This window comes from Hyperoodon ampullatus, assembly GCF_949752795.1.
Source record: "Hyperoodon ampullatus genome assembly, chromosome: 6".
Classification (NCBI taxonomy): domain Eukaryota; kingdom Metazoa; phylum Chordata; class Mammalia; order Artiodactyla; family Ziphiidae; genus Hyperoodon; species Hyperoodon ampullatus.
Window position 1 is genome coordinate 126,314,818 of NC_136919.1, and position 12,162 is coordinate 126,326,979.

General features: G+C 49.3%; 1 protein-coding gene across 1 annotated transcript in view; it reads right to left on the minus strand.

Annotated features, from left to right (window-relative positions):
• The window catches only part of PALLD (palladin, cytoskeletal associated protein), a gene marked incomplete at both ends in the record, with an annotated part of 383,889 nt that overhangs the window by 37,628 nt on the left and 334,099 nt on the right, over window positions 1-12,162 (minus strand). Inside the window, one exon of the mRNA XM_079706944.1 lies at window positions 4,259-4,810. Within this exon, the coding sequence (XP_079563070.1) occupies window positions 4,259-4,810 (552 nt within the window). The remainder of the gene's footprint in view (window positions 1-4,258; window positions 4,811-12,162) is intronic.

Here is a 12,162-nt window from a genome sequence, read left to right on the forward strand (position 1 = left end):
TATGCATGCCAATGTTCACTGCAGCATTATTTACAATAGCCAGGTCATGGAAGCAACCTAAATGCCCATCAATAGACGAATGGATAAAGATGTGGTACATATACACAGTGGAATATTACTCAGCCATAAAAAGGAACGAAATTGGGTCATTTGCAGACACGTGGATGGATCTAGAGACTGTCATACAGAGTGAAGTAAGTCAGAAAGAGAAAAACAAATATCGTATATTAACGCATATATGTGGAACCTAGAAAAGTGGTACAGATGAACTGGTTTGCAGGGCAGAAACAGAGACACAGATGTAGAGAACAAACGTATGGACACCAAGGGGGGAAAGTGGTGGGGGTGGTGGTGGTGGTGGGATGAACTGGGAGATTGGGATTGACATGTATACAGTAATATGTATAAAACGGATAACTAAGAACCTGCCGTATAAAAAAATAAATAAAATTCAAAAAAAATGAGCCCCAGATACACAAACTAAGTTTCTGTACATCAATTCTATTATTTTTACTGATTTTTATTATGAAGCCAAAGCTGTTGGCGTCCAGGTGGGCACCTGAAGCTCATGCTTCAAGGAGAGCACGTAACTTAACACTAATGTTACACTCTCTCCCCGTTGCCTTTGGGCCCTGGCACATGTGTGCGCACTGTGCCTGCCTGCGCACCCTGTGTAGGGTCACCCAGGACCGAGGTGTTCTTCCAGCTGCTCCTGGGGCAGGTAGCTCAACAGAACCATCACCCGAGACGCAGCCTGCTATTTTCTGGGGAATACTTGCTTGGGACTGGATGCACACTTTTGTGGAATCCCCTAAGACGCTGGACCCAGTGAGCCCAATGACAAGACCCTCGGGGCCTCCGCCTCTACCTGTTTCCTGTGGCAAAGTCCACTGCCGGTTCTGTCTTTTCTATTAGTTACTATCTAACCACGGTCCTGACTTGTAAACGTCTAAACTACAATGGAATCTGTTACAAACTTTTCCTTAAGACTTGGGGGTTTTTGTTGGGCTGCAGTCTTCCTTAGTCACAAAACACTAGACATCAGATTGATTACAGATCAGCCTAGGCCACAGGCCAAGGCGAAGCCCCTCCTTTCTGGGGCTAATTCCAGAACCTGGGAAACCCGCCCCCCGCCCCGCCGGTGCCCCTCACCTTGAAGGGAGGATGATGACGCGGTCCCCACCTGCCTGTTTCTTGTAAGTCAGTGAGAAAGCGAGGACGAGGAGACACTGCCTGTCAAGAGCTGAGAGGCTGCAGGATAAAAGCTCTCAACGCACGTGCATCACAGCTCCTACTGACACGTGCTTCTCTGCTGACAAACACAGCGAAGCCTGCTTATTATAAAAGAGGCCGTTCAGAGTAGAAAACACTACAGCACCGTGGCTACCTGCTGCCTGAGAGCCGGTTCCAGGAGCGTGAAGGTGGGTGAGAAGTGCAGCGCCCAGCGGGCCACCTGGGTGGGGTCTGATCTGATGCACCCTGAGACTTGCCCAGCCACTTGGGACCAGCAAAGGCAGAGCCGCTGCCCTCTTCCCGGGAGGGGGGTGGCCCTCCCAAATGCCCTGGATCCCCACCGCCTTTCGGGCTGATTCGCTGAGCAGGGGAATACATTCATTTTATAAAAGTGAGGCCCGGGCTCCTCCTCACAGCCTCCGTCTGAGAGATTTAGTCACCTGAACGTCTGTGTCCATCACCAGCTTTGAGAAGGCAGTATGTTCCCTGCAGGTGACCCCACGGCCCGGGGAAGAAGGCAGCTGTCTGAAGAAGGCAAGGCGCGAGGGGCCTGGATGAACAGAAGTCCCCCCAAGCCCCACCCACGCGCGAGGCCGCGTGCCCGAAGAGGCCGCTGTCCCGGGCCTCCCTGCGTCTGCTCCTTGCCTTGCCCTCCACCGCGCAGACGCGAGAAACAGAACTTCATCTCCACAGACTACTTAGACCTACTCTTCGACAGATGAAGACAGAACGATGCTAAACATACAAACAACACAACAGCCAGTACTATGACCGATGATTAAGAAAACTGAGATATCTGAAATTTATACTCAATATTTTGGTACAACAAGTAGGCAAAAAAATACAACAACAAAAACCAACCCAACTAATGGATTTCTACTTCACTGAGTCACGTGTAACCGGTCCATTTAGTAGCACTTGACATACATGACAAAACTGTTCGACCAGAGAAACGACGTGTAAGTGAAACTGAGTGTGCTGTCACAATCACCACGAATGACCAATGACATATAAATAAGTAATTGAAAAGAGTCACTTGACAAGAGTTCGGCAGTTCCGACAAATTCAAGGACGCCAATTGGTCATGGCAACCCTGAAAGGGACACTCGGTCTCTGGCAAATTATTTGAATCATTATGATGGATAAATAGCCACTTTTTTGTTTTTAATTCAGAATGCAAAACGAGTGATGCCACAATTCACCAGAGGAAAAGAATGTTTCAAAAGTCACATGTATCAAACCAAAAGAACGAATTCTTCAAGTGTGTGTGATATGGCAACAGGAAAACATTTTGAAGACAAAAGGGTAACCACACAACAGTGCCTCATGGGCTGGCACAGAGCTGGAAGCCTGGGGTTGCCACTGAACCCTGGGGTCACAGCGCCTAACTACCTCTGGGATACAGTTTTCCACAGCACAAAACCAGCGTGATTTCTCCATTAACTTTTTTTTTCTTAACCTTTTTATTCTATATTGGAGTACAGCCGATTAACAACGTTGTGATGGTTTCGCAGTGACTCAGCCCTACATACACATGTATCCATTCTCCCCCTATCCAGTAACTTCCAAGAAGCGGCAGGAGCTGCTGGACCCTCTCTGGGAACAATTATAAAATTATTTTGATTCCGTATGAGTAACTACGACAGATGCTAATAAGAGGCCAGCGCTTCTATGACTCGAGGTAAGCCCTTAAAACTGCTTAACGCAAGAGAATTTCAAAGTCAAAAACCAGAATAAACCACTTTTTCTACTTAAGATGATAAAAGGTATGACCCCTCCACCACCAAGGCTTTTTGGTAGACTCATCTTTGTTCAAATTCCACCTGAGAACTAATAGGCGGATGATTTATATAGGACTCGTCTTCCGGGAAGCAAGATTTCATGCCGTTTCTTAGTAAGACAGGACAAAGGGTGTCAGGTAACAACCCCCTCCCTTCCTGACAGTTAGCTTCTTTGAAGCAAGATAATATTCACTCCCCAGATGCCAAATAAAAGCTCAAACACAAAAGGAGGGGAGAGAGACAAAGGTTTTCTCAGGCCAGCGGACTGACTCGCCTCTCAGCAGATACCCATGATACATCCTTACCATCCAGACTCTCCTCCCTGATTCGACTTATTTATGTTGTCATTTGACTGAGCTTTTTCTAATAAAACTTTGAGAAGGAGCCAGATTTCAAACACAGAATTCCTGCAGCCAGCATTTAGAAAGTGCCTAACAAAACGGGACGCAGCTAACAGGAGCTCCTGGACACACCTTGTCGTGGGCAAAGAGCACACCCGAGGGTGGAAAACTTGCACGTGAACGAAGAGAACTGGAATTCTAAGGTCTTCGCGTTTTTATTCCAGTACTAAACCCAGCTTAGGATTTCCTTCTTTTCTCTCTGAACACTACTGGGATCCTGGCGAGCCCTGAAGCAAGATTCCAGCAGGAAGGGTTGAGACAGGGAACTGGCCTGGCCTTGGCTGGCACACATTTCTGAACCCCTCGGTCAAAAGGGTGAGTTCTAGCTCTTACTCATCACACTGTAGACGCACAGACACCTGCCCGCAGGTTTCTTTTGAAGGCTTGCCTCTACTCTTGTGGACATTATCTTATTTATCCTCAGAGTTCCTAAGTAAAGATTTCAGAAGGCTGTCACGTCACCACTGTGACATAAGGAAAGCCATTCAGAAAGACTGCGACAGAGGATCGTGCAATTCCTGCAGAGATCATGGCTCGCCAGGGACAGGCCCGGCTCCATCATTTGCGGCTGGGGACAGGCCCGGCTCCATCATTTCTGGCCGGCTTGCACAGGGTCTCACTTTTCTGCACCAGCGTGAAGCTACTGACATGCCTGTCCCCTCCAATCCGTACGTGTACGAGCTCACGTGTACGACCTCACGTGTACGACATGTATGTGGGTGAGCTCATTTCTCGGTTCCGCGGACGGGCAGGTTGCAATGCCCCTCGGGGCACCCATCCCGGCTCCCCGTCCCGTCCCGGCTGCTGGACCCCCGCTACATATACACGAGGGCGGGCACTCACGCGACAGGGGCGGCGCGGGGCAGGCCGAGCGCGGAGACGCTGGTGGAGACGCCGGCGGCGGCGGGCGGCGGCGAGGGCAGCAGGGCGCGGAGCAGCGCGGCGGGCACGGGGCCGGGGCGCGCGGCGCGGGGCGCGGGGCCCGGGCCGGGCGGCGGAGGCGGCGGCGGTGGCGGCGGGAAGGCGTCGGGCCCGGGGGAGGCCGCCGGCGGGCTGAGAGGCGGGGGCGGCGGCGGGAGCGCGCTCCACGGGGCTTCGGGCTCGAGGGGCGGCGGGGACGCGGGCGTCGGGGGCCGGGGCGTGCCGGGGCTCAGGCTCTGCGCGGCGATGAACTGCTTGGGGCGCGCGTAGCTGAAGGAGCCGGAGGCCTGCATGGCGGGCGCGGGGCGGGCGGCGGGCGCGGGGCGGGCGGCGGGCGCGGGGCGGGCGGCGAGCGCGCTCATGGGCTCCGGGCGCGGCTCCGGGGGCTCCGGGGACGCGGGCGGCGAGGGGCGCGCGCGGGCCTCGCGCTCCAGGCGAATCTGCTGCTGCAGCTGCTGGATCTTGAGCGCGTCCCTGCGGGGAGAAAAGGACACCTTCAGACGGGCCAGGAGAGACGCGAGGCCCTGCGACCAGCCCTCCCCACGCCCCCAGCCCCAGCCCCGCCCCGCGGGAGCCCGAGGTCCACCGAGGACAGCGCTGATCTCAACGTGGAACTGAACTCGGACCCCAAGTGAGCCAGGCCGGTTTACAGATGCCAGGGATGGATATTGTGTCCGACCCGCGGGAGCGGCACTGCATTGTAACAGAACCAGAAATACGAAGAGAACAGCTTCTGACCCGAGTCCTCAGCCCTCTCACCTGTAGCCGATTTTTGGAAAAACTCTATCACAATGGGGAAGTTAAAAGAAACACTTGATTTAAGTTACTTTGGGCAGATTCAGGTGAATCCAACTTGCCTACTTCATTGCTGTCAACTCTGTAGTCAATAAATACCACAGGCTGATGCTGGGGGGTGGGGAAGACCTACTTTAATTTCTGCCTTTGCTCCCTAAAAAACATATGCAAAATCTACTCTACCCCCAATTTAGTAGGAAACCCTGAACTGCCAATCATTTCTACAAACCGTAGTACAAACTGACATTTGGTACCATATCTGAAACATGCAAACGACACCCATCTTTCACCTGCAGGGGTTCAACAAGCAATAACAAATGATTAATTTTACAGTAATGCAGCTTTAATTTCCCAAGTGTTTTCCATCAGGAAGGGACAGTTCGAATTTTAATTTTTGATAAAGAGGTTTTAGCAATAAAGCAGTTAGCGATCAGCTAAAATCTAACTCTTATCGTAACTCAAAAGCTTGCCTGTCTAGCTGTATTTTACATCTGAGATGTTTTCCTTTATCCACATCAGATAGTGACCCACAGCTGTGAGAAGAAACTTCAACGGAAGGTGGCACTATAGCAACCGAATATAACAGGAACAATCCACAGAGACGCAAAGCTATGCTCCTAACTTGAAACCTTATAAAACTAAAAAGCAAAACCCCCAAGACCTCCTGTCCATAGGTATTTAACCTTCAAGTTCAAAGCAATAAAAGAAACTGAAACTGTTGATAAAAAGGTAAAAAAAAAAAAAAAGAATTTAGATCTGTTATCAAGTATCATTGGATATGGCAATATCTGTCAAGGAGTTCTAAATTCCTTCCCATGTCTCTGATTCCCTGCTGTAATTATCCAGTAAAGTGATTACATTTAAGTCCATGAAAAGACGCCTTCTTGGGAACTGAAAAGTATAAGGGGAACATGGCTGTAGATGCTTAATCCAGGCAGAGCATCCACGATTCCAACAGCAGTGAACCCTGGGTGGTCCTATGGAGCTTAACTGGAGTCTTTTAAAAGCAGCCGTGCCAGTGCTAGGATCCATGGGATGCTGAAGTTCCACATGTCTGTGTGGTCTCGGTAGACTGTCCAGCCTTCATGTGTTTAGAACCGGCCCAGGAATAGGACTCATAAAAACCACCCACCAGTGCTCTCATTTTGAGTCCCCAAATGCTCCTTTCTGATCTCCCTGCCTTCACTTTCTCTTTCTTATTTCCTACCCACTGCAGAATGCATCCTATTCCTGGTCCGTTTCTCCCCAACATTCAGCTGACCTGGGCACCGGGACTGGAAGTGATCTGTAGGGCCCTGCAGAAGGCACTGCCCCCTCCTCTGGGCCAGCAGGGTTCACCATGGCCAGAGCCTCAGCTGTATTTGAAGGTATTTCCAGCTTGACTGTACGAAGCTGCCCTGGCAGTGCTGCTCCAGACATCACATCGTGCCCTGTGTCTGCATGGGGTTTCCTCTGCCCCAGGATTAGGGATGGCCCCCGAGAAGCCAGTCTCAAAGAAGCCACACCAGGGAAGCTCTGACCACCACTGGTTCTAACTTTGTCCATGGGGTCAAGCCTACTCATTTGGGCATTAAAAAAACCATCGAGTTTGCTAACTCAAGAGAGCTTAAAACTGCTGAGATGCTACTGTTAGTGCTAAGTGACAGTTCAAGAAATTAACGTAGCATTTCACAAGAAATGGACAGGCATTCCAGTGATGTGGTCCTGGTATACACTGCACGAAGAACTGTGCCAGCCCTTCCACTCCCCTACACTGCGCTGGCGAGGAATGTGACAGGCAGAGAATGGGAGGGCTGGGGAAAGGGAGAGCAGAACAGTTGCTTTGAATCTTGAAGTGTCCGACTTGATTTCTGCACGGATCCTAGTATTTCAAAAAAATATTTGAGTTAAATGGTTCTGACACCCAGATTCTGAGATGACAAAATGCACAACTCTAAGTCACCTTCTCAGTCTTTGTTATTTTCATAAAAGTTGATTTTCACAGAGATAAAAAAGCAAAGGGAATGAAAGGTCCCAGAAAGGCAAGACTGCTTGTGGCCTCTGGAAATTACTGAGAGTTACTTGTCACATTGACATCGGTCTTAGAGATGTTTTCCTGGATCTGACTCCAAAGCAAGGGAAACAAAAGCAAAAATAAACAAGTGGGACTACATCAAACTAAACAAGCTTCTGCACAGCAAAGGAACTATCATCAAAACAAAAAGGCAGCATACTGAATGGGAGAAGATACTTGCAAATCGTGTATCCCTTATATAAGGAGTTAATATCCAAAATATATAAAGAACTCAGACAACTCAACAACAAAAACACAACCCAATTTAAAAATGGGCAGAGGTTCCGAATAGACATTTTTCCAGAAAAGACATACAGATGGCCAACAGACACATGCAAAAATGCTCAACATAGCTAATCACCAGGGAAATGCAAATCAAAACCACTATGAGATATCACCTCACACATGTCAGAATGGCCACTGTCAAAAAGAAGAAATAACAAATGCTGGGAAGGATGTGGGAAGGAGGGAAAATTTCTGTTGGGGGGAATGTAAATTGGTGCAGCCACTATGGAAAACAGTATGGAGGTTCCTCAAGAAATTAAAAATAGAACTACAATATGATCTAGCAATTCCACTTCTGGTTATTTGTCTGAAGAAACTGAAAACACTAATTTGAAAAGATACATGCACCCCAATGTTCACTACAGCATATTTACGATAGCCAAGATATAGACTCAACCTAAGTGTCCACTGACAGGTGAATGGATAAAGAATATGTGATATATTAATATCTCTCTCTCTCTCTCTCTCTCACACACACACACACACACACACACACACACACAGTGGAATACTATTCAGCCACGGAAGCAAAAAGAAATCCTGCCATTTCTGACAACATGGATGGATCTGGAGGGTAGTGTGCTAATAAGTGAAATAATTTAGAGAAAGACCAATACCATGTGATCTTACTCATGTGTGGAATCTAAGTAAACAAACACAACACAACCCAACACATAGAGATTAGTCTAGTGGTTCCCAGAGGGGAGGGGGTTTGGGGTGAGTAAAATGGGTGAACGGGGTCAAGCATATGGTGAGGGATGGTAACTAGACATGTGGTGGGCATCACCCTGCAGTGTGTCTGATGGGGAACTAGAATGCTTTACACCCGAAACTCCCATAATAAAAATAAAATACTTCGTATTCGTACAACACCTTTAACAAAGTTGTCACTTTTTTGGTTTCCCCATTTCCTTCTGCCGTCCCTTCTCTGAGAATGAAATGAGAACGCGAGATTGACCTGCATGTCTTGGAGACACCGTGTAAGGGTGGGAAAGTCAGGTTACGAGCGCTGAGACTCCAGCAGGACAGTGAGGTCCTCGTGTTAAAGTTGCCTCCATCTAGCCTCTCCCCACCACAACCCCCAACCAGAAAGCCTAAGAAAACCTGCTCTCAGCCCTCCTTCAATTCTCAAGGCTTCAGTACCTCAGGGAATGAGCTGGCTAGACTCTTTGTGATGCACCTGCCACAGTCCTTTTACAAGCCGGGAACCTGTTAAGTAACTTGTTCAAGGTCACAGAGCAAGTACCTGTAGAGCCAGTCAGGTCAACATAAAAAAAACGGCACCTTCAATGTGGTTTTTAAAAAGTCTGTGGTCATCTTTCCCTCCTGGGGACCTCCACTCTCATGCCTCTTTGCTGCCATAGCAACCAGGGTCTTTAGGATCGGAATCATCAAAGTTTTAAATACTTACACATTTAAGAATATATTTAAGATCTCTGACTTTGAACTTGATTCTTTCCAGGGTGAAATGGTGCAGAGAGGAAGATCTTGGCAACCCAGGAAGGGGATGTGTCAGGACTAACTCAGGGGATTCCCTTCTCCATGACAGGAAATCACAAATCCCCGTCCTCCCACCCCGATGGTTTGGGCACAGCTTTGAGCAAGAACAGTTTCATGCTGGTTGGATGGGGAAGGTTCAGATTTGACAGGGCTAAATAGGGCTGCAGAAACCATTCTTACTTTCCAATTCCGTAATCTCTCCTGCCACCTGATTAAAGCAGTCTTGGAGAAACCAGCCAGCTGGGCAGCAGTGTAGAGCAGGGGGTAAAGGGGGCAAAGGCTGGCCGGGCAGGGGGACGGCGCTGGCCAGACGCATGCTGTCCCCAGGGTGAGCTCGACAGACTGCGCGCACCTTGGTGACCTTACAGAGCAGACCTCAGTGATGGAGATCACGTGCTTCCTGCAGGGACCTCCCTCTTCACGGTCAAGGGCACAGCAGTGGCACACGGGAGGGGGGCCTGGGGACCGGGCTGGGGGTGGGCGCTGAGCCTGGGACCGGCCCCGCACCTTCTGCTCACAAAGCCACGCGGGGTGGCAGGCGGGGGCCCACTTCTCCCCGACCTGGGCTGGCCTGGGTGCAGGGGCTCGTGCTGTTGCACGTCCCCCGTCCAGAGTGCTCAGTAAACAGAAAAGGTTTATTAAAACGTTAGTTATGATTACACAGGTCGCTTTGTTTCTGGGGACCTGCAGCCCAAGGTTAAAACGAATGACGTGAAAGTAAACTCCTGGAGAACAACTTTTATGTAACTTGGAAATTCCCAGCATGTCCCTGTGGATCAAGGTCTGGGTTGCCAGTGCTCACACTGACCAGGACGGAGCACTTACAATTGTCCGAGAGGCTCCTGCGGTCGTGAAGCTGGAAAACATTCATGCTTTCAGGACAGATAGGCTGTGGGCTTATATATTTTCTTTCCCTTTTTACTGGGTGATACAGAAGCCACTGCACAATGAGTTACAGATCTGCGCCCTCTGAACCCGGTCCTGCAGCTCGTAAGGACTCCGAAGGCAGGGCTGTGACCTGCAGCGTCCTCACAACACCCCGCCTCACACAGACGAGGGACACATCACCGCCAAGCACAAGCACCTGGTCACTCCTGGCTGCCGTGCCCCGCCGGGTCCACGAGGTGTGCCCCGTCAGGCCGTCCTACAACAGGGCCCGCCCTGGACTGCCGAATTCCAACCATTTCCACGTGTAGGAGGGTAAGCGAACGACAGATAAACTGCTGGGTATTCCCACAAGGGAGTCCTCTCTGGCTGGGATTAGCTCAGCACTGTCTGTATGAGAGCTCAGCAGATGAATTCTGGGAGCTCATAAACTAGACAGAATATAAAACCCCTACCGGGGCTTCAGTTCAAGAAGGAGTAAGTTCCCTCTACGACTTTATGACGCTCGTCCCTCGATGGCCTCGTCCTACACTCAGGCGTGTGTCTTCCCATCACAGCAAACCACGGCCGCGGGGTGAGGGTGGGCATCCAACACCTGACTGTTGCCCCTGGGAACAGGTGTACAGGTCACAGTCCTGAGGACCATCATCTACACGCTCAAAGTGAGCTCACAGGAGCCAAACGAGGGTGCACGGCCTTGGGTTTAGGGGGTCCTAAGTGCAGAGATAACTGTGCATTTAAACACACGCCCCGAAGGCTGGGGGAGAGAGCAGGGATAAAGATTCGGGTGTTCTTTGATCTTTAATGCGCCTTTAAGATCCTCAGCACAGAACTTCTCTGAGATGTTAAAGAACTGGGGGGAAAAAGATGGACAGATGCTTAACTGCCGGTCTTACAATGAAATAAAGCATTTGGCATATCTTAAGGTTCCATGTGGTTCATGTTTCCTCGAATTACCGTTTTATGATTGAGAGGCCCGTGCAGCCCGTCTGGTCATTTTCACCTCAGGTATGTTTGCTGCCTTGATATCGGAAGAAGGGTTGTGCAGCCTGGCCCTGTACGAATCAGGTATGACCAAGGGCAACGCGTCCCATTTTTCAAAAGAAACAACCCTTACCTCCTCACCAAATGGCTTTATTCTCCTGGAAGAACAAAAGGCCTTCTCCACTTCTCTCCCCTTCCAAACATTTTCAGTTTGGTATCTCCCTCTCTGCTCAAATGCAGACACTCAACTAAATACTGGCTGCATTTAATTAAAGTCCCAGATTTCTGTCAAGTAGAAAACTAGCTGCTCCATCAGCCTTGCTGGCACTTGGGGCACCGCTGCGTCTTTCTAAGGGGTAAAGCCACCTTCTTGCAGACAAAGCCACTGCCACACAGGCTATTTACAAGGAGAAACAAGCAACCAGAGAGAGAAACGGTCCAATAGTTCAACAGCTTGGCTTCTAGCTTTTTAAGACTTTGGACAATTCACTCATCCTCTCTGGGGCCCAGTTTCGCAACCTTAAAATGGCAATCTATAGTGTGATTATCTGCAAGGTCCTAATAAGCTCTCAGATCTCATGATCCGTACTCTTAAGCCCAGCAACATTTAAACATTATAAAGAAACTAATTTTTTTTTAAATTAATTAATTTATTTATTTATTTTTGGCTGTGTTGGGTCTTCGTTTCTGTGCGAGGGCTTTCTCTAGTTGTGGCAAGTGGGGGCCACTCCTCATCGCGGCGCGCGGGCCTCTCACTATCGCGGCCTCTCTTGTTGCGGAGCACAGGCTCCAGACGCGCAGGCTCAGTAATTGTGGCTCACGGGGCTAGTTGCTCCGCGGCATGTGGGATCTTCCCAGACCAGGGCTCGAACCCGTGTCCCCTGCATTGGCAGGCAGATTCTCAACCACTGCGCCACCAGGGAAGCCCAAGAAACTAATTTTAAAGGAACTTGTAAAGAACTAACCAAGTCCCAGCATGGTGTTTATTTGTATCCATATTAACCTCAAGCATCTCCTGTCTTCACATCCATTTCAACTGTTCTGGAAAAATGAACATAGCATGTTTTGGTAAACAGAACTAGATTTTAAAGGCACCAGAGTGGCAAACTAAAGTAATTCCACAGGGCATCCTTTTCTAAGAGGAAAGACAGTTTTATACTGAATAATCATCACTTACTGGTTAACATTAGTTGCATTTCTTTTTCTTAAGACACATATACCTATAGATAAACTCCATCCCAAAATTAAGCAAAACAGCTTTCGGATATTTTGTGGCTGGATGCGTTTCTGCTGTGATGTTCTCTCCCAGGGAAATGTGAGCTCT